This window comes from Oncorhynchus tshawytscha, linkage group LG26 (genome assembly GCF_018296145.1).
Source record: "Oncorhynchus tshawytscha isolate Ot180627B linkage group LG26, Otsh_v2.0, whole genome shotgun sequence".
In the NCBI taxonomy this organism is placed as follows: Eukaryota; Metazoa; Chordata; class Actinopteri; order Salmoniformes; family Salmonidae; genus Oncorhynchus; species Oncorhynchus tshawytscha.
Window position 1 is genome coordinate 25,152,555 of NC_056454.1, and position 22,280 is coordinate 25,174,834.

At 44.0% G+C, this 22,280-nt stretch overlaps 1 protein-coding gene across 1 annotated transcript in view; it reads right to left on the minus strand.

The window, feature by feature from the left end:
- Window positions 1-22,280, minus strand: part of LOC112225027 (unconventional myosin-XVI-like) — a 180,939-nt gene that overhangs the window by 83,011 nt on the left and 75,648 nt on the right. Inside the window, 8 exon segments of the mRNA XM_042306657.1 lie at window positions 639-780; window positions 928-999; window positions 6,971-7,088; window positions 9,725-9,845; window positions 11,928-12,075; window positions 13,170-13,287; window positions 14,565-14,670; window positions 18,515-18,642. Coding sequence (XP_042162591.1) covers window positions 639-780; window positions 928-999; window positions 6,971-7,088; window positions 9,725-9,845; window positions 11,928-12,075; window positions 13,170-13,287; window positions 14,565-14,670; window positions 18,515-18,642 — 953 coding nt within the window.

Below are 22,280 nucleotides of genomic sequence, written 5' to 3' on the forward strand. Positions count from 1 at the left end.
AATTTGCCAAAATTTCTAAATAATTGTTTTTGCTTTGTCATTATGGGGTATTGTGTGTAGATTGATGAGGAAATAGTTTTATTTAATCCATTTTAGAATAAGGCCGTAACGTAGCAAAATGTGGAAAAAGTAAAGTTGTGTGAATACTTTCCGAAGGCACTGCATATTAATTATTGCATATTTTGGTGTGTGTGTGCATGCATGCGTGTGTGAGAGAGAGAGTGAGAGGGTCAATGCAAAAAAACACATTCCAGAAGATAGTGCTTATCAAACATGACGATAAGGCTGAAAAATATCAACACACCAAGACCAAGGATTCACTGGCCTCCACCTCTAAGCTGTGTCTGTGTGTGTGTGGTCTCTAAGTCAACTTTGCGTGTGTTAGTACATAAAATGCGAACTATTCTAACTCTCCAGTGTAAACGATATGTTATGAGTGATAGTATCAGTGTTGTGTTTCTGACAGGCTTGCATGTGCTATTGTTGAGTCTGTGATGATGGACATATGACAGAAGGTTTTTAATGGGTATCTGTGCTGGCTGCCAATTCATTCCTTGTAGTGTTTACAATTAAAAATGTACATGCCTGTGATACACATGCACAGAGACGCGCGCACACACACACACACGTTGCCCTACCCCATGTTGTCGTCCTGTCCCTGTAGGTAGTAGTTGCTGTTGTTGACCAGGTAGCTGAAGAGGCGTCCGTACAGGGCTTTAGCCAGCTGGTCTCTGTAGTGCTGTGACATCTCCACCGTGTGACGCCGTGTGATGACATCACCTGAAGGAAGCAAGAGGGTAAATGCCATGGTGACCTGGGTCTGACATCCAAATGGTTACCATAGAAATCCTATTTTCATCTTACAGATTGGAAGTATGTTTGTATTGTGAAGTCAGTAAATGTTTGGGAAAAAGGGTGAGTGATTACCTTTGAAGTATTGCACATCTGAGGTGAGGGCAGAACTAAGGTCATCAGAACACACCTGTAGCATTCCAGATACTGGAGAGAGAGAAAAGGGGGGGAAGAGTAAGAGAGAGAGAGAAAAGGGGGAAAAGAGTAAGAGAGAGAGAGAAAAGGGGGGAAGAGTAAGAGAGAGAGAGAAAAGGGGGAAAAGAGTAAGAGAGAGAGAGAAGAAAGAGAGAGAAAAGGGGGAAAGAGTAAGAGAGAGAGAGAAAAGGGGGGAAGAGTAAGAGAGAGAGAGAAAAGGGGGAAAAGAGAAGAGAAAAGAGAAAAAAAGAGAGAGAGAAAAGGGGGAAAGAGTAAGAGAGAGAGAGAAAGGGGGGAAAAGAGTAAGAGAGAGAGAGAAAAGGGGGGAAAAGAGTAAGAGAGAGAGAGAAAAGGGGGGAAAAGAGTAAGAGAGAGAGAGAAAAGAGAAAGTGAATAAGTAAAGTGATAGAAGAACATAAAACAGAGACAGGGAGAGGGTGGAAAGTCTAAAGTTCAAGCTCAGTTCAAGCCTAAACTTCAGTCACTGACAGAGAGACAAAAACAGTTTAAAATATGACGTGTCACACTGACTAGTACTGATGGTGCTCGGGAAAAAACAAGGTCAAATCATAACGTCAGTGATCTTCAGGTCGGAAAGTCGGAGCTCTACAATGATTCCAGAGTTTCCAACATGGAATTCCAAGTTGGATGACCTTTAAAAAAAAAATCCCAGTCGGAGCTTGTTTGTTTCAGAGTTCCCAGTTGTCTCAAACACTTTGAAGTCGGAAGTCGGAGATTTTGGTGGTCCCAGTTGTTTCCCAGTTGTCTCGCTCCAGCCTACATAAGTCATTCTGACATCACTCAGCCGACATGACGAGTCGATCTCCGCTAAAACTCATCACCGCCTATATGCTGGCAGCGCTTAGTCATCCCTGACTCAGGGCATATGAACGAGCACAAAAACAGTGTGACAGGAACTCAGAATCCCAATGACCTCACGTCTCCTTGAGAGGGCCCTGTTTTGGTGTGGGAGATGACATAATTTGTCTACCCTCTGTGAGGTCAGGGTGTAGTAGTGTATGTGTGTAGTGTTGTTGTGTCTTGTAATGTAGGGAGTAATGGGTTCTCTTCTCACAATGGCAAAAGCATGAGAGGGAACAGGGGCTCACCAAACAGGTGAGCAGACTGTCTGAAACACCAACAGCAAATACATTACAGAATGGGAGAGAGCCTGTGTGTGTGAGAGAGAGAAACAAAGAGAGTAAAATAGGTCCTCAAGGACAATCCAGAGACACTATTTGCTGACTGCTACAAAGAGCGGAACGTTAGCAACTTCATTTTCCACAAAGCCATCCCTTGGCATGGCACAGTGCTATAAGAGCACACTACACCTATGTCAAGAAAGAGGGTATTGGCCCATGGTGGAAACTCAGAATAGTAGACATTGAGGAAATTGAAACAACCTTTGTCAACGTGTAGAAGTCTGGTGCAGGGCATCCTCATACAGTTGCAGCAGGACTTTTACGGGATCAGAGAGAAAGCACAGCAGGAAAAGCTCTCTCTCTGTGATGACTCCCCCATCCTGAGTGAGTCTGATCACACCTCTTCAAACTGTCCCGCAGACGAGGATAGTCAATCCCCATCACTGAACACAACAAGGCCCCACAACTGCACTGCTCATCCATCATTGATAGGATAAATTGACTGAGCTGGAGAGAGACATGGTTGAGCTCAGAGAGCTAGTCCACACAATCCAGACAGAACAAACTCAAAAAACAGACCAGCACAACAACATCCCTCCCAACAAGACCCGGAGGGCAGAAGGTGGAGCTGTCTGGGAGAGCTGTCTGCTCTATGGACTGAGGTGAGAGAACTTAGAGGCACACTGAAGGAGGAGGTGAGAAAGCTGAGGTGTGACAGAGTGTAGGACACTCCCCCAGAGGAGCCAGTAGAACAGCCCACTTCAGACCCTGACCACAACCTCAACACCACAATGGGACAGACAACAACAGGACCCACCAACTCAACAGACCCCACCCCTTCCTAACAAGCTCCCTGTCAGCTCCCCTGATAGCCCTTTTCACACGGGCACAAATGACCTGAGGGCCCAGCAGGTAAAGTGGCCACAGCACTCAAGGGAGTGATTGAAAAAGCTTATTCCACTTTCCCCAATGCACAAGTCTCCACCCTGCTACCACGAAAAGACTTTCACCCTGCCACCATACAGCAGGTGAATGCGAGTATTTCACGAGACTGTGCCTCAAAACCTAATGTATACCTGGCCCACCACTCCATCCTGGACTTGAACAGCCTTTATGACCATGTCCACATCTACAAGGCAGCAATCCCAACTTTTGCCAGGACCCTGAAGGACGTCACCCTCAACCGTAGCCCCAGCACGTCACACAGGATCAACAGAGCAACGGACAACAGACCTGCAAGACCCCCTCCTGAAGGACCTGCACCGAGAGATCCCATGCCAAGAAGACCTACACCCAGAGCACAGAATCACCAGCCACACCCCAACCAGCTAAGACCACCCTAGGCAAACCCTGGCCACACCCTATATTGGCCCCCCCATATCAGAACTATGCCCCTTCTGCCTACCCCATTCCCCCCACCCCTGCGGCAAGGACCTCAACATGACAGGACAGGACATATGACCAGACAGTGAGCAAAGCAACAGGCCCAACCCCCCCATTACACCCGCCCAAGCCCCATCCTGCAATCCCTTCCTGAGGTATGTATTAGATGTGCAACATGCTCTGCTCACACCTACTGTGCCTAAACCACACAAAAACAACACTAGACACTGTGAAATGCAAAGCTTTTACTATCTCTTCCTGGAATATAACAGGTCTGAGGTCATCTGACTTTGGCCTAAAGAGCAGGAAAACAGACATTGTCATCCTACAAGAAACATGGTATAAAGGAGATGGACCCACTGGTTACAGAGAGCTGGGAGTCCCATCCACCAAACTACCAGGTGTGAAACAGGGAAGAAACTCAGGAGGTATGCTAATTTGGTATAGAGCAGCCTTAACCCACTCTATTAAATGAGTCAAAACAGGAACATTTTACATCTGGTTAGAAATTAATTAAGGAAATGATCTCAATATAGAAATATTTCCTTGTGTATGCTACCTATATCCCCACAATAAAATCCCCATACTTTAACGATGACAGCCTCCCCATCCTAGAGGGCGAGATCAACAATTTCCAGGCGCAGTGACATGTACTAATCTGTGGGGACCTAAATGCCAGGACTGGACAAGAACCTGACATCCTCAGCACACAGGCAGACAAACACCCACCTGGAGGAGACAGCGTTCCCTCCCCCATATGACCGCCTAGACAAAATTATGACAACATAACCAACAAAAGCGGTTCACAACTCACGCAGTTCTGTCGGGCGCTGGGTATGTACATAGTCAATGGTAGGCTTCGAGGGGACTCCTACGGTAGGTACACCTATAGCTCATCTCTTGGTTGAAGAAATGTAGACTACTTTATCACTGACCTCAACCCAGAGTCTCTTAGAGCGTTTACAGTCAGTTCACTAACACCCCTACAAAATAACACTCTACTTGAACAGAGCTATACTCAATCATGAGGCATAAAAACTGAAGGAACTGAATAATATTAAGAAATGATATAGATGGAAGAAAAGTGTGGAAATCTTCCAAAAAACTATTAGGCCACAACAAATTCAATCCCTTCTAGACAATTTCCTGGACAAAATGTTTCACTGTAATAGTGAAGGTGTAAACTTGGCAGTAGAAAACCTAATCAGTATATTTGACCTCTCTGCTTCCTTTATCAAATCTCAACATTTCAAGAAGACAACCTAAGAAAATGAACAACAATGACAAATGATTTGATCCACAAAAGTAAAGACACATTTGACCCCAATAACTACCGTGGGATATGCGTCAACAGCAACCAACCTTGCATTATCAATAAACAGCAGACACGTACATTTCCTCAGCAAAAACAATGTACCTAGCAAATGTCAAACATGCTTTTTACCAAATTACCATACGACAGACGAAGTATTCACCCTGCACACTCTATTTGACAAACAAACAAACCAAAACAAAGGCAAAGTCTTCTCATGCTTTGTTGATTTAAAAAAAGCTTCAGACTCAATTTGGCATGAGGCCCTGCTATGCAGATTGATAGAAAGTGGTGTTGGGGGAAAACATACAACATTATATAATCCATGTACACAAACAACAAGTGTGCAGTTAAAATTGGCAAAAAACACACACATTTCTTTCCACAGGGCCAGGGAGTGAGACAGGGATGCAGCTTAAGCTCCACCCTCTTCAACATATATGTCAACGAATTGGCGAGTGCACTAGAACAGTCTGCAGCACCCGGCCTCACCCTAATAGATCCTGAAGTCAAATGTCTACTGTTTGCTGATGATCTGGTGCTTCTGTCCCCAACCAAGGAGGGCCTACAGCAGCACCTAGATCTTCTGCACAGATACTGTCAGACCTGGGCCCTAACAGTAAATCTCAGTAAGACAAAAATAATGGTGTTACAAAAAAGGTTAAATTGGCATGACCACAAATACAAATTCCATCTAGACACCGTTGACTTATAGCACACAAAAAATGACATACCTCGGCCTAAACATCAGCACCACCAGTAATTTCAACAAAGCTGTGAACAATCTGAGAGTCAAGGCAAGAAAGGCCTTCTATGCCATCAAAAAGGAACATAAAATTCGACATACCAATTAGGATCTGGCTAAAAATACTTGAATCAGTTATAGAACCCATTTCCCTTTACGGTTGTGAGGTCTGGGGTCCACTCACCAACCAAGACTTCACAAAATGTGGCAAACACCAAATTGAGACTCTGCATGTAGAATTCTGAAAAAAATATCCTCTGTGTACAATGTAAAACACCAAATAATGCATACAGAGCAGAATTAGGCTGAAACACGCTAATTATCAAAATCCAGAAAAGGCCGTTAAATTCTACAACCACCTAAAAGGAAGCAATTCCCAAACCTTCCATAACAAGGCCATCACCTACAGAGAAATGAACCTGGAAAAGAGCCCCCTAACAAGCTGTTCCTGGGGGTCTGTTCACAAACACAGAACCCACAGAGCCCCAGGACAGCATCAAAATTAGACCCCTATTTAAATCATGAGAAATCAAAAAGATAATTACTTGGCACATTCGAAAGAATTTACAAAAAAACTGAGACAACTAGAATCCTATTTGGCCCCAAACAGAGAGTATACAGTGACAGAATACCTGACCACTGTGACTGATCCAATATTAAGGACATATTTGACTATGTACAGACTCAGTGAGCATAGCCTTGCTTTTGAGATAGGCCGCTGAAGGTAGACCTGGCTTTCAAGAGAAGACAGGCAAAAGGCACACTGCCCACAACATGAGGTGGAAACTGAGCTGCACTTCCTAACCTCATACAAAATGTAGGACCATATTAGAGACACACATTTCCCTCTGATTACACAGACCCACAAAGAATTAATAAACAAATCAAATTTTTCACAACTCCCACATCTGTTGGGTGAAATACTACAGTGTGCCATCACAACAGCAAGATTTGTGACCTGTGGCCACAAGAAAAGGGCAACCAGTGAAGAACAAACCCCATTGAAAATACAACCTATATTTATGTTTATTTATTTTCCCTTTTGTACTTTAACTATTTGCACATTGTTACAACACTTTATTTCACTTCTGTTTATTTTCTATTTCCCTTGGTTTGGCAATGTAAACATGTGTTTCCCATGCCAATAAAGCCCCTTAAATTGAAATTGAATAGGGAGAGAGAGAGAGTGGGAGGAGAGATAGAGAAGGGGGAGGGGAGGAGAGTGCAAGGAGGAGACTGGAGGAGACTGCAGCAAAGCTGATGTAAACAATAGGATGGATAGTGACACAATTACTACTGCGTAGCTCGACCTCCCTCCCCCCTCTCTCCCCTCTCCCTCTGCTGTCAAACTGGTGTCAGTGCATAGTGTTGGCCCAGGTTACATGACAGGGGGATGCTGACCTCGCTCAAGCAGCTGCATGTTGGAGGGGTAGGCGGTCTCAACGTCTGTCAGTGAAATGAAGCTGAGGTCCCCAACTTGCAGCACCACTGACAGCAGCATAAACACACTGTCCATCTCCTGATGGAGAGAGAGAGAGAGAGAGAGAGATGTGGGGGTGTGGAGGGAGAAGGGGAAAGGAGAAGGAGAGAGAGAAGGTTGAGGAGAGGAGAGGTGGGGTGGGGTGGGGTGGGGAGAGAATAAGGGAGTTGTTATTGTTTTTACTCATGAAGTAGTGAAATCACACATATACTCCAAACCCCTACCCCCTAGTCTCCTCCCAAAGAGTCAACTTCCATCTTTTGAGCTAAAATATGTTCTCCAAACCCCTGAATCACCCTTTCCCCTTTCCCCCTTATCCCTAAACCTCTCCTCTCCTCTCTCTCCGAACTCCTTATCTAACCTCTTCTCTCTCTCCGATCTCCTTATCTAACCTCTCCTTTCCCCTCCCATCCCCTCTTTATCTCTCCTCCCTCTGTTTCACCTCTACTCTTCCCCCACCTCTCTCTCAATTCAATTCAATTTAATTCAAGGGGGTTTATTGGCATGGGAAACGTGTTAACATTGCCAAAGCAAGTGAAGTAGATAATATAAAAAAGTGAAATAAACAATAAAAATGAACAGTAAATATTACACTCACAGAAGTTCCAAAAGAACAAAGACATTACAAAATGTCATATTATGTATCTATACAGTGTTCTCTCTCTCGCTCTCTATCTTTCTCTCTGTTCTTGAGTAGAGGACACTTACTGGTATCCCCCATTACCCAACTCTGATCCCTCAAACCTCCTGGACAGTTTGCATGTGTGTGTGTTATAGGACCTGTTATTAGTCTCTGTCTGACACTCTATGCAATGTAGAGAGTCTTACAGTAGGAGAGGAGAAGAAAGAGAGTGGGAGAGAAAGGAGTGATTGAGGTTCTTCATGAGTCATTCCCAATGAGAGCATAGGGAGGCACTGATGTGTAGTCTCTCTCTCATCCCCCCTCTCTCCCCTTCCCTCTCCATGTCAATCGCCCCTTCCCTCTCCATGTCAATCGCCCCTGTCTATCTCTCTCTCAATTCAATTCAAGGGGCTTTATTGGCATGGGAAACATGTGTTAACATTGCCAAAGCAAGTGAGGTAGATAATATACAAAAGTGAAATAAACAATAAAAATTAACAGTAAACATTATACATACAGAAGTTTCAAAACAATAAAGACATTACAAATGTCATATTATGTACAGTATATATACAGTGTTGCAACGATGTACTTCTCAGGAAGTACTCTGTCCCCCCCACCCACCTTCCTCTCCAGGTCAATCTCCCCTGTGTATCTCTCTGCCTGCAAGCACTCTTGCCCCCATCACCCCTCCCCTCCCCCTTCCTACATTATCAGCTGCTGGCTGTGGGAGGGATTAAAAGCTGACTTTCTGGTCACTCAGTGCTGACAGATGCTGACTGCAGCCTATACATAGACTGTGATAATGTGATGAGAACAGTCATTCTGTACACACACCAGACAAGGTAGAGCACAGTACAGTCTGTAGATATAGCTAGTATACTAACATGCAGAACCTCACACGACCATCACATGCAAGCATGCTCACAAGCAGGGTGGAAAATGTACTTTTTGGTCTACCAGCCACTGTGGCAGGTAGATAAAAAAAATATATATTTTTTTTTACCAATCAAAATATTGTTTTCGCCATAATTACATCAACGTCACAACAAGGAAAAACAGATGATATATTACTTCATTTCATTTTTATGATTTTTATGATCTGCGTATTTTAACCAATGTATGTTAAAATAAATAATTTCTAGTTAAAACATATAAACTGTTCTACAACTGAACATCAAGAATAAACAAATGCCACAGCATAGAGCCCTGCCACAAAATGCTGAGTGATACGGTTTATTTATTATTATATTTCAGGGCTCTGTGCTGACATTTTTAAAAGGCTACATGATGTGCTCCTAAGTAGAAAGGTAGAAGCACACAGATGAACCTAGGAAAACAATTAAAATATTTGTGTGTTTTAATTATAAAAAATTACAAAAAGTTCATGAATAAACGTTTTTGGGAGTGATCCATGCTCAATCAAGCGCAATCATTAGGTGTGAGAAACATTTTCAGCTGCCCCTTTTAAGGGACGGGCAGTTACCGTGGTAATTTGGGCACTTGCTTTGCTATGTCTTCCTAGCAGCAGGCAGTGGCAGCAAACTCAAACTAACATTGAAAAACAATCTAGCGTATAAACAAACTGACATAACTGGCAAATAGAAACTAGGACAAAGTCACACTTTAGTAGCCCTTCTTGTCATTTCGATCAACTTAAACATGTGGGCTTTGGATTTTTTTTTTATGTTCCCAATTGCTCTGGAGAAATAGACGTTCTTAATGTCCAACCCTGCTGACAAGGGACAGTATGTGTACCCACCAGTGGAGGCTGGTGGGAGGAACTATAGGAGGACGGGCTCATTTTAATGGCTAGAATTGAATAAATGGAGCGGTATCAAACACATCAAACATGTAGAAACCACATGTTTGACTCCATTCCATTAATTCCATTCAGCCAATACAATGAGCCCGTCCTCCTATAGCTCCTCCGCCAGCTTCCTCTGGTACCGACTCACCCTATAGACTCATAGACATAATACACACAGCCATATGTGTGGCAAATGACACATGCAGACTCATGCACGCACACACACACAATGTGTTACTGTACCAGTTTGTTGAAGCCCAGTGCTCTGAGGGCCTGTTTGATTGCAGTGAGACGGTCTCTACTCTGAGTTGAAGCTGAGGCCACAGGAGGGGAGTCTTCTGCGGGAACACCTGCACTCAGGTACCTTGAAGACACAGACAGAGACCAGTGAGAGACAGCTATCACACTATACACCACAGACATGATCATCTACAGTACAGAGAAGAGCAGCAGGTAACAACACCAGAGAGAGAGTTCACACATTACAGACATACTGCACTGACTAAATATCACTGAGGGACTAAAGAAATCATATTTGACCCTGAAACAAGAAAGCATGTCAAAAGGTCATTTAAAGCATGGTGGTTGAGCAGGTATTCTCACGCTGAGTTATTTGTAACCAGTCACAGCTATCTCCTGCTGAGAAAGCGAGGGAGGGGAGGGGGCGAGAGATGGGGTCCCCAAATGGGCTAGAGTCGGAGGGCTTTTGATCACGCAGTCACAGCATTAAATCAGAGGCTGTAGCGTGCATACCAGGGCTCAAAACCCGCATCCAGGTAACTGGATATCAGACAGGGATGCTATCACACACCACAACACACACGCGCACACGTACACGCACACTAACACACACACATTTTACAAACTCAGCATGAGACACCATCTCTTCCTCTTGCTAGCAGGTGACTGAGGGGGGCCTCTCACCCAGATTGAACCAGTTTCCTTCCCCAAATGTTAAAACATTTGACAAACTCAGCATATCTTCCTGTATTACTGTAATTTGCATGGCCTTATTACCTGTGAGACAGGACATTGTTGAGGTACAGACTTGTGAGAGAGGACGTTGTTGAGGTACAGACTTGTGAGAGAGGACGTTGTTGAGGTACAGACTTGTGAGAGAGGACGTTGTTGAGGTACAGACTTGTGAGAAAGGATGTTTTTGAGGTACAGGCCTGTGAGAGAGGACATTGTTGAGGTACAGGCCTGTGAGAGAGGACGTTGCTGAGGTACAGACCTGTGAGACAGGACATTGTTGAGGTACAGACCTGTGAGACAGGACGTTGTTGAGGTACAGACCTGTGAGACAGGACGTTGTTGAGGTACAGACCTGTGAGACAGGACGTTGTTGAGGTACAGACCTATGAGACAGGACGTTGTTGAGGTACAGACCTGTCAGACAGGACGTTGTTGAGGTACAGACCTGTGAGACAGGACGTTGTTGAGGTACAGACCTATGAGACAGGACGTTGTTGAGGTACAGACCTGTCAGACAGGACGTTGTTGAGGTACAGACCTGTGAGACAGGACATTGTTGAGGTACAGACCTGTGAGACAGGACGTTGTTGAGGTACAGACATGTGAGACAGGACATATATCCCTCTAGTGGTGTGGGGGCTGTGCTTTGGCAAAGTGGGTGGGGTTATATCCTTCCTGTTTGGCCCTGTCTGGGGGTGTCCTCGGATGGGGCCACAGTGTCTCCTGACCCCTCCTGTCTCAGCCTCCAGTATTTATGCTGCAGTAGCTAATGTGTCGGGGGGCTAGGGTCAGTTTGTTATATCTGGAGTACCTCTCCTGTCCTATTCGGTGTCCTGTGTGAATCTAAGTGTGCATTCTCTAATTCTCTCTTTCTCTCTCTCTCTCTCTCGGAGGACCTGAGCCCTAGGACCATGCCCCAGGACTACCTGACATGATGACTCCTTGCTGTCCCCAGTCCACCTGGCCGTGCTGCTGCTCCAGTTTCAACTGTTCTGCCTTATTATTATTCGACCATGCTGGTCATTTATGAACATTTGAACATCTTGGCCATGTTCTGTTATAATCTTCACCCGGCACAGCCAGAAGAGGACTGGCCACCCCACATAGCCTGGTTCCTCTCTAGGTTTCTTCCTAGGTTTTTGGCTTTTCTAGGGAGTTTTTCCTAGCCACCGTGCTTCTACACCTGCATTGCTTGCTGTTTGGGGTTTTAGGCTGGGTTTCTGTACAGCACTTTGAGATATCAGCTGATGTACGAAGGGCTATATAAATAAATTTGATTTGATTTTGATTTGATTTGACATTGTTGAGGTACAGACCTATGAGACAGGATGTTATTGAGGTACAGACCTGTGAGACAGGACGTTGTTGAGGTACAGACCTGTGAGACAGGACGTTGTTGAGGTACAGACCTGTGAGACAGGAAATTGTTGAGGTACAGACCTGTGAGACAGGACATTGTTGAGGTACAGACCTGTGAGACAGGACGTTGTTGAGGTGTAGGGCACTCTTCTCTTCAGGCGACAGGCCCTCAGCCATCAGGTAGAAGATGTTGAAGTTGTGTTGCTGACGAGGCAGGTGGACCACCCGGGACTTCTCCAACATGTATGTGTATATCCGCGCTAAACACACACACACACACACACACACACACACACACAACACACACACACACACACACACACACACACACACACACACACACACACACACACACACACACACACACACACACACAACACAAAATGTAATCCACATAATAACACATGCTCTGTCAATTAACTTTAAACCATATGTAACCAGTAGTAGAGGAACACACCTACTGTAAAAACACCTATATAAACCTACACACACATTGTAATCTTAAACCCAGGCCACAGACCAAATTATCAAACAAAAAACCTGAGTGTCCTTAAGTCAAATTCATCTTTCATACACAGCTGTATGAGTAAATCAATTGATCTATTTCAATGTGGTTCTGTAGGAATGACAGAGATTGAAGCCTGACAGGTTCACTCATAGAGTTATACTCCCCCCTGTTGGCCATACATCAAACTGCATTTTAATTATAAAGAGTACATTGACAGCATGGGCACAGAAAAGAACAATGAGACAGATATTTCATCAGATGTATAAATGTGAATCATCCGCTTGGCGTTTCCACAATACTAAATATGGTAATATGATAGTGAGTGGAAGCCTAGTAACCGGCAGTGGGAGAAGATGGAAGGAGATTGATTTTGGCCAAAATTCTGTTAATTTTTGTCTTTGATTAAATATTTGATCTCAATACAGTTTCCTGTTCCCAAAACTAGAATCAATTACAAAGTTTGTAGATTTTACCCTTTGCCAAAGTTGTAAATAATCACATTATTTTGAAGGAGTGCAAAGGTGAATTGAGTTATTGCACAAGCACACTTCACTGAGTAGGCGTTCCCTAACAGAAACATGCATGTTGTATGCTAGAACGGACCAATAGGATCTCACCAGCTCATGCTGGGCTGTGCCCACCTCCTTGCTTGTTCTGCCCACTATGACTCACTTGTTCCCATTGGAAATGACAGGCTGTGGTCTATCTTGGTTTAGTTATAATGTGATTTTCCATGAGGGTGTAGTTAGTGGTGTATTAATCTGAGTAGACATTGAGTAGTGTAGTTAGTAAGTCCCTTTGTTAGTTATAGAACAACCCCCTGAATAAAGTTGTAGTAGTCTGTACCTCTGAGTAGTGTCTTTCTCTTGTCACAGTACTGCAGGCTGAGTAGTTTGATGACACGACTGGAGTTGTCATTCATGGGAGTCTTGGCATGACCAAACGCCTCCAGGATACAGTTCACCTACAAGCCACCACATAATATATAGAGAGACCGTGTAATATACTGTACAATACAACCATCAATATATCCACTGTCACTATCTGGGTTGGACATATTCATCATTATTTTTAGAGAATACATTTTTATACAGCTAAGACATGCATTGGTGATGGCATGTTCATAGATACACAATTGTGTTAATGTGAACTAATATACCTAGGTCATTTGATTCACGGAAGTTTTCTGAAGCAGGTGCATTACTGTGTGAATTACCGCCTGCCGCAATGACTTCTGACTATCGCAATGCAACTTCTCTCCACCAGGGGACAATATATCCCCACTGACTGATTGTCACACTCATCTATCTGTCCCTCTGTGCTCTCTAAGTGTTGACCCAGATATGTTATCTCGCACCAACCCATGACTTCATCTGTGTAGATACAGTTCCACTATAGCCAAGCAAGAGCTTTTCTCTCCTCCCTGTTCAACAATGATGTGTACCTCTGAGTTGTTAAGGTCATAACAGAAAGTCTAATGAAAAAGTGCTCGGTTTGTAATAAGGAGCACTGCTAGGACTATCAAATAGCAAGAAAGTGTTCATCTTCAGTCATTCAGTGTAATAATACAACAAGAAAACCATTCGAATTCTGACAAAATGTCGATGTAATGTTGAATGCACTGACAGTAGTCCTTGCTCTGACTAAAGGGCTCATTTAATCCACTGCTTCCAGACAAGAATGGTTTAATACAGTATCATTGCAATTGATCACTGCATATAAAACTTTCTCACACAATGTCCTGATCATAATGGCTTTTCATATAATGGTCGCTATGGTCATTTCCTGTCCCATTGTACTCTATGTTCTCCTTCAATGGGTCTCACCAGTATGCTTCGAATCCGCGGCCAGAAATGATCGCTGAGCACCTCTCACTGTCCAAGGTGAGAGGAGTAATAAGAGAATCGACAGCATTTAGATGCTATGGCTTCCTCTCGGGGACAAATGGGCCAATCACAAACACAATGGGCTTGTGTCATCATACAGAACCTAGTGATGGCTATCAAGGAAATAAAAGGACCTGTACCAACCTAGGGGTTTTGATTTAAAGGCCAGCGTGCTAACAAAGATCATTTGGTCCGCGAATCCATATCTCAAATCACTACACCACAGGGACTCTGTAACAGTGGACTGAACACCCACTGAGCAAGTCTGTCTGTCATGTTCTATTCAACTTCCATTGTCCTCCAAGAGTGGATTCATATTTTTAAGACAACCAGGGCCAGAGTAAACCCGACTCACTTGATTCATCCTGGGCTCAAGAGAGAAGCCTTTGGGGCTGGACCTCACTGCCAGGTGTCTCACTATGTGTTTACAAGCCTCTGTCTTCCCAGAACCACTCTCCCCACTGCAGAAAGAGAGAGAAACACAGAGAGATAGAGAGGTAGAGAGAGAGGTAGAGATAGAGGCTTGTTAATGTAGTAAGGGTGATTAGACATACATAGCAAAACAAAAATGACAGATGTGTGTGGCTGTCGGTGTCCATGCAAGGGTGTGAATATCTGTGTCTGTGAGTGTATCCATGTGTGTCAACATTGTGAATGGTCTCAGGTGAATGGGTGTGTTGTGTGGCGTGAGTCATCTGGGTGTAGCCCAGGCTCCTATCTGTCACATCCGTCAAACTCCTCCACCCGCCTGACATCACTCCTCTGGGGTACCATTTCTCTTTCTCATCCCCCCATCCCATTCACAATCTTGCAACTAGTCATTACAATGGTATTGTTTATCAAGTGGAAACTATCATAACAACCTAGCCTGTGGTGATAATGCAGGTGCTCTGTGACTTTTTAGAAACATTTTGTAATTCATTTTCTTTCTTTATTCTAGTGAAGGCCACTGAAAGTGAAGACCTATGGACATTTCTTTGGGTTAGTGGAGATGGCAAGTGGAGCTCATGGTCATATGTACTCTTCATCTAGTTGCCCCTCTAGCATCCACCCACTGGGCATCTCACGGAGGTCATTCAGGTTAGGTTGATCCACCCACTGGGCATCTCACTGAGGTCCTTCAGGTTAGGTTGACTCATCCACCTGGCATCTCACTGAGGTCCTTCAGGTTAGGTTGACCCATCCACCTGGCATCTCACTGAGGTCATTCACGTTAGGTTGACCCATCCACCTGGCATCTCACTGAGGTCATTCAGGTTAGGCTGATCCACCCACTGGGCATCTCACTGAGGTCCTTCACGTTAGGTTGACCCATCCACTTGGCATCTCACTGAGGTCATTCAGGTTAGGTTGATCCACCCACCTGGCATCTCACTGAGGTCATTCAGGTTAGGTTGATGCATCTCACTGAGGTCCTTCAGGTTAGGTTGATGCATCTCACTGAGGTCCTTCAGGTTAGGTTGATGCATCTCACTGAGGTCCTTCAGGTTAGGTTGATGCATCTCACTGAGGTCATTCAGGTTAGGTTGATCCACCCACCTGGCATCTCACTGAGGTCATTCAGGTTAGGTTTGATGCATCTCACTGAGGTCCTTCAGGTTAGGTTGATGCATCTCACTGAGGTCATTCAGGTTAGGTTGATGCATCTCACTGAGGTCATTCAGGTTATGCATCTCACTGATGCATCTGCATCTCACTGAGGTCATTCAGGTTAGGTTGATGCATCTCACTGAGGTCATTCAGGTTAGGTTGATGCATCTCACTGAGGTCATTCAGGTTAGGTTGATGCATCTCACTGAGGTCATTCAGGTTAGGTTGATCCATCCACTCGGCATCTCACTGAGGTCATTCAGGTTAGGTTGATCCACCCACTGGGCATCTCACTGAGGTCATTCAGGTTAGGTTGACTGTGGTGAACTACACTCATCTGCTCCATGGGGGACTTAACCTAACAGTTGGACATACTGTAAGATCTGTCTAACTACACAACATGGATACACACACACACACACGCAGAGCAGAGACCAGCTACGTTACACAGATGGCAGATGGCTTTAGGACGTAATTTAAGCCCCAACTAATGACAGCACTGTGTGTATTTGTGTGTGTGTGTGTGTGTGTATGTGATTTTGTCCTCTTATTAATGACCCTGCTGAGAGTATGAACACAGCAGTTTACCTCTCTTTTCATTTACAGAGCTTTATTAGAATTTAAGGGTGTTTTGTGCTTCTGAGCATGTGCCCATACCCTGGCCTCCAGGGATCATGTGTACTGAATGTATATGATTGTGTAGGTGTGTGTACCCTGCCCTTGAGGCACCTAACATTTTGACTGCCTCCAGTCCAGTGGAGCATGGAAGACTGCAAATGAGGTGTGTGTGATGAATAGCCAGTGGCCGAAATGCATTAACTTGCTGCCAGATTCGTTGCGACTCAGCATGAACGTTGGTGGAGAGCCGTAACGGGTTTAATTGCAATCAGGAAGCTGCCTCCATCCAGCCAGGCCCCTGAAGCCATTCATTTTTCTGTGATCGTTTAACAGGTCTGGGCCGAGACTAAGGCTCATTAATCTCTCTGGGAGCATTTAACTGACCTGCAGGGGTGGGTTTGAACAAACTGGGCAGTGGTCCTCACTTCACCATTCACCTACTCTAAATCATTTACTGATGCTGAGTTAACAATCTACATTTCCATTTTAGTCATTTAGCAGATGCTCTTATCCAGAGCTACTTACAATTAGTGCATTCATCTAGATGCTACAACAACATATCACAATCATAATAAGTACATTTTCCCTCAACAAAGTATTTATCAGCAAAATCACTGCTAGTGGGAAAAGAGGAGGGGGGGTGTGAAAATGATTTAAGATACTCTTCAAAGAGGGGGGAGGGTGAAAATTAAGGGGCGTGAAAATGATTTAAGATAATCTTCAAAGAGGCGGGAGGGTGAAAATGATTTAAGAAACTCTTCAAAGGGGAGGGGGAATGATTTAAGATACTCTTCAAAGAGGGGGAATGATTTAATATACTCTTCAAAGAGGGGGTGATTTAAGATACTCTTCAAAGAGGGGGGAAATGATTTAAGAACTCTTCAAAGAGGGGGGAAATGATTTAAGATACTCTTCAAAGAGGGGGGAAATGATTTAAGATACTCTTCAAAGAGGGGGAATGATTTAAGATACTCTTCAAAGAGGGGGGAAATGATTTAAGATACTCTTCAAAAGAGGGGGGTGATTTAAGATACTCTTCAAAGAGGGGGTTAAAATGATTTAAGATACTCTTCAAAGAGGGGTGGGGGTGATTTAAGATACTCTTGAAAGAGGGGGAGGGGGAAATTGTTTAAGATACTCTTCAAAGAGGGGAGGGTTAAAATTATTTAAGATACTCTTCAAAGAGGGAGGGTTAAAATGATTTAAGATACTCTTCAAAGAGAGGGGGGTGATTTAAGATACTCTTCAAAGAGGGGGGTGATTTAAGATACTCTTCAAAGAGGGGGGAAATGATTTAAGGAACTCTTCAAAGAGGGGGAAATGATTTAAGATACTCTTCAAAGAGGGGGGGAAATGATTTAAGATACTCTTCAAAGAGGGGGGGAATGATTTAAGATACTCTTCAAAGAGGGGGGAAATGATTTAAGATACTCTTCAAAAGAGGGGGTGATTTAAGATACTCTTCAAAGAGGGGGTTAAAATGATTTAAGATACTCTTCAAAGAGGGGTGGGGGTGATTTAAGATACTCTTGAAAGAGGGGGAGGGGAAATTGTTTAAGATACTCTTCAAAGAGGGGAGGGTTAAAATTATTTAAGATACTCTTCAAAGAGGGGAGGGTTAAAATTATTTAAGATACTCTTCAAAGAGGGAGGGTTAAAATGATTTAAGATACTCTTCAAAGAGGGGTGGGGGTGATTTAAGATACTCTTGAAAGAGGGGGAGGGGGAAATGATTTAAGATACTCTTGAAAGAGGGGGAGGGGGCAATGATTTAAGATACTCTTCAAAGAGGGGAGGGTTAAAATGATTTAAGATACTCTTCAAAGAGGGGGGTTAAAATGATTTAAGATACTCTTCAAAGAGGGGGTGAAATGATTTAAGATACTCTTCAAAGAGGGGGTGGAGGGGGGAAATGATTTAAGATACTCTTCAAAGAGGGGGAGGCCATATTGGCATGTATATTGGCATACTCACAGAGGCCATATTGGCATGTGTTTAGTGAGTGTGTGTGTTTGTGTGTGTGTATGTGTGTGTTTGCACATTTGTGCATCCATTTGAATGTGTGTGTGTTTTTTCTCTTTCTGTGCTTGCGTGTACCTGAGGATGAAGCATTGCGGGCGTCGCTCCTGCAGCATCATGTGGTAGGCCCTCTCTGCTGAGGAGAAGATGTGAGGAGGCAGAGAGGAGCACAGACGCCCTGAAGAACTCAGATACAACTGACTCACCTGACAGAGAGAGAGAGAGAGACAGAGAAAGAGGGATAGAGAGACAACATAAGTGTCATAATCCTTAACAGTTACATAGAGAGAATAGTTACAGCCCATTCTTACATGACACACTGACATGCACGCACACACCCGCACGCATGTACGCACACACCACTTGGTTTCATCCTTATACAGATCTAACCTGCGTATACTTTTACAAGTGTGTGTCAGAGGAGACTGGTGGGAGGAGCTATAGGAGGAAGGGCTCAATGAAATGGCTGGAACGCAGTCAAATATGTGGTTTCCATAAGTTTGTGTTTGATACCGTTCCATTCCAGCCATTACAATGAGCCCGTCCTCCTATAGCTCCTCCCACCAGCCTCCTCTGGTGGGTGCGGAACACAGCACTCTGACAAAGTGTGGCTTACAACTCACCAGTCCTGCACTATGGCCACGTAAACCAACAGTCAGAAACAGACAGAGCAATTAGTGGTTAGTTGAAACGGTCTGACTCAGTGTATTGAGGTGGCGTTTTAAAAGGCAGTGTTTCAAAGACTGTTTCATGCTGCTAGTCTACTAGTGTTAAGCTTATCTATTCTCATAGGCTGCACTGTAGAAATATAAAACACTAGTACACATTGTATGCCATGCCTCGGCCTGTACCACTGACTAAACACATTGATTTAGCAGAACATCAAACAGACTAATAGCTGAATGCTGACACTGGGCTGGACTGTGTCTGACTGACTGAATGCCACTTAGATCAGACGGGCATGGACGCAATGGTGAGAAGGATGGGGGAGAGAGAAAAGGGATGGAGAAAGAGTGGGAGAAAGGGAGGAAGAGAGGGAAGGGAGGGGCAGGAGCAGAGATAGCTTTGTCTGACTGTTGGAGGACATTTGAAGGACAGAGCAGCGGAGTTTGAGTTTGTGTAAAATACATACAGAGAGAGGAAAAGCAGAGAAGGAGGGGATGGGCAATGGAAAAAAGAGAAAATACACACATATGCCACCCTGTCACTTGGTTGCCATACAGAGAACACACACACCTACATGTTGCCCTGAAGCCTTACACAACAGCCATTAAATCCTCCCCCACACCTAGTGTATTATATTTCAAGGGTTTCTGTGGCACTAATCATGTACAGTACAGCGTGGCTTCTCTCCACTCCTGTGCTAGCCTGAGACACATAAAACACTACATTCAATGCCCACAAGCTCCCTATCCCAACCCAAGCCAAGCCCCACAAACCCAACCCCTAAACAAACATTCCCCAGTCCAGCAAGCCCCAAAAACCCAGCTCCAAATATCACACCACTCTGCCCAGCCCTTGCCACAGTACCAAACTCATCCTCTGATCCCTTTCTCAAGCCAGACTCAATCAAGCCCCAGGCAGTCCCCAACCCCAAACGTCTGCCCCATCACAGAGCAGATGTGAGTGGGATTAGAGGGGAGGAGAGGAAGGGGGTTGTTTTTGGTGGAAGGGGTAGACAGACATCAGAGGGTAACAGCCTGTTAGCAGCAGCTCACACATGTTGTGACATATGTCTCTCTCACTCTCTCAGGTGGAGTGTGCGCGTGCCAGGCTTGGGTGTGTGTTCAATTCTGCCAGATTTGAGGTACAGATATGGGGGGAGCGATGGAACTGCCAGGGGAGTCAGGCAGCTGTCCGAAACCAAGCTAGGGGTACCCCACCCCCTCCACACACACACCTCCTAAACCCCCGTTTCATGGACAATCTCTCAGCTGCCATTAGGGCAGTGGGCTGAGTGATGATTGTCATCTTGTCATATTGTATTTCTTCAGACAGTGAGCACAGATTGTCCCACTGATGTGACTATTCAGCTGTCATTGCTATTGTAGACACACAAGGCATGGTATGGCAAACACACCCCATGTGAGGTACGGCAAACATAGCCTACTATAGGTTAAACGTGTGTCAGAAATAACTAAGAGGGATTAAATGTGTACTTTATGTTAAGACTGAAATAGATATGTTTCTGTCAGCGTTACGTAAATGCACGTCTGATACAGTAAGATGTGTAGGCATTACATAAATGCCTGTCTAGGCTACAGCCCAGCAGATATACAGTGTGTGTGTGTGTGTGTGTGTGTGTGTGTGTGTGTGTGTGTGTGTGTGTGTGTGTGTGTGTGTGTTTTTCTGAACAGGATCTCTCCCTGGCCTAGCTAGTGTATAGTGCAGAGTCAGCCCTCCACTGTATATCACTGACAGGAAGATACTACATTATTAATGGACCACATCAAGGCCCACTTCATCCATTCATAATAAACTAATTATACACACAACAGGAAACTCAATACACACACACACACCACATACTGTTAACATATTCTCTGTGTTATATTGACAAGATACATTATAGTGTATATACAAATACAAAACATAAAGATACACCCTAGCTAGAGGAAAATAAAGACAAAATGTATGTGTTTGTGTCAGCCTAACCGCTAGAAACAGATGTTAATTTTGGATGTTTGAAAAGGTCCTGATAATGTCGTAGGCACAATTATTTGTATTATTTTTTTTTAAATCACTGCACTGGGCACAAACTCATGATGCTCGGAGCCGAAGCACACTGCTTTGACTGCTCATACTGTGCTATGGCATTTTTCGAAGCTCCAGCAAATATTGAGAATACTTGATGATACTTAATGGTATGAGGTCAGTTGATTTGCAGTGCCCTCCCCAAACCATCACCCTAACCTTAACCACTAGGAATGAATGCCTAAACTGTTAACCTTTGAGTTGTTTCTGTTCTAACCCTGTAACCACGTGGAATTAAACCTGTAACCACGTGGAATTAAACCTGTAACCATGCGGAATTAAACCTGTAACCATGCGGAATTAAACCTGTAACCATGCGGAATTAAACCTGTAACCATGCGGAATTAAACCTGTAACCATGCGGAATTAAACCTGTAACCATGCGGAATTAAACCTGTAACCATGCGGAATTAAACCTGTAACCATGCGGAATTAAACCTGTAACCATGCGGAATTAAACCTGTAACCATGCGGAATTAAACCTGTAACCATGCGGAATTAAACCTGTAACCATGTGGAATTAAACCTGTAACCATGCGGAATTAAACCTGTAACCATGCGGAATTAAACCTGTAACCATGCGGAATTAAACCTGTAACCACGTGGAATTAAACCTGTAACCATGCGGAATTAAACCTGTAACCATGCGGAATTAAACCTGTAAACATGCGGAATTAAACCTGTAACCATGCGGAATTAAACCTGTAACCATGCGGAATTAAACCTGTAACCATGCGGAATTAAACCTGTAACCACGTGGAATTAAACCTGTAACCATGCGGAATTAATACATAAAAAATAGACGTTCATCCATAATACAGTGGTTTGCAGAAGGATTCATCCCCCTTGGCATTTTTCCTATTTTGTTGGTTTGTAATCATTTGATTTACACAACATGCCTACCACTTTGAAGAGGAAAAATATTTTTTCTTGTGAAACAAACAAGAAATAAGACAACAAAAAAACAGAAAACTTGAGTGTGGATAACTATTCACCCCCCCAAAGTCAATCATTTGTAGAGCCACCTTTTGCAACAATTACAGCTGCAAGTCTCTTGGGGTATGTCTCTATAAGCTTGGCACATCAAGGC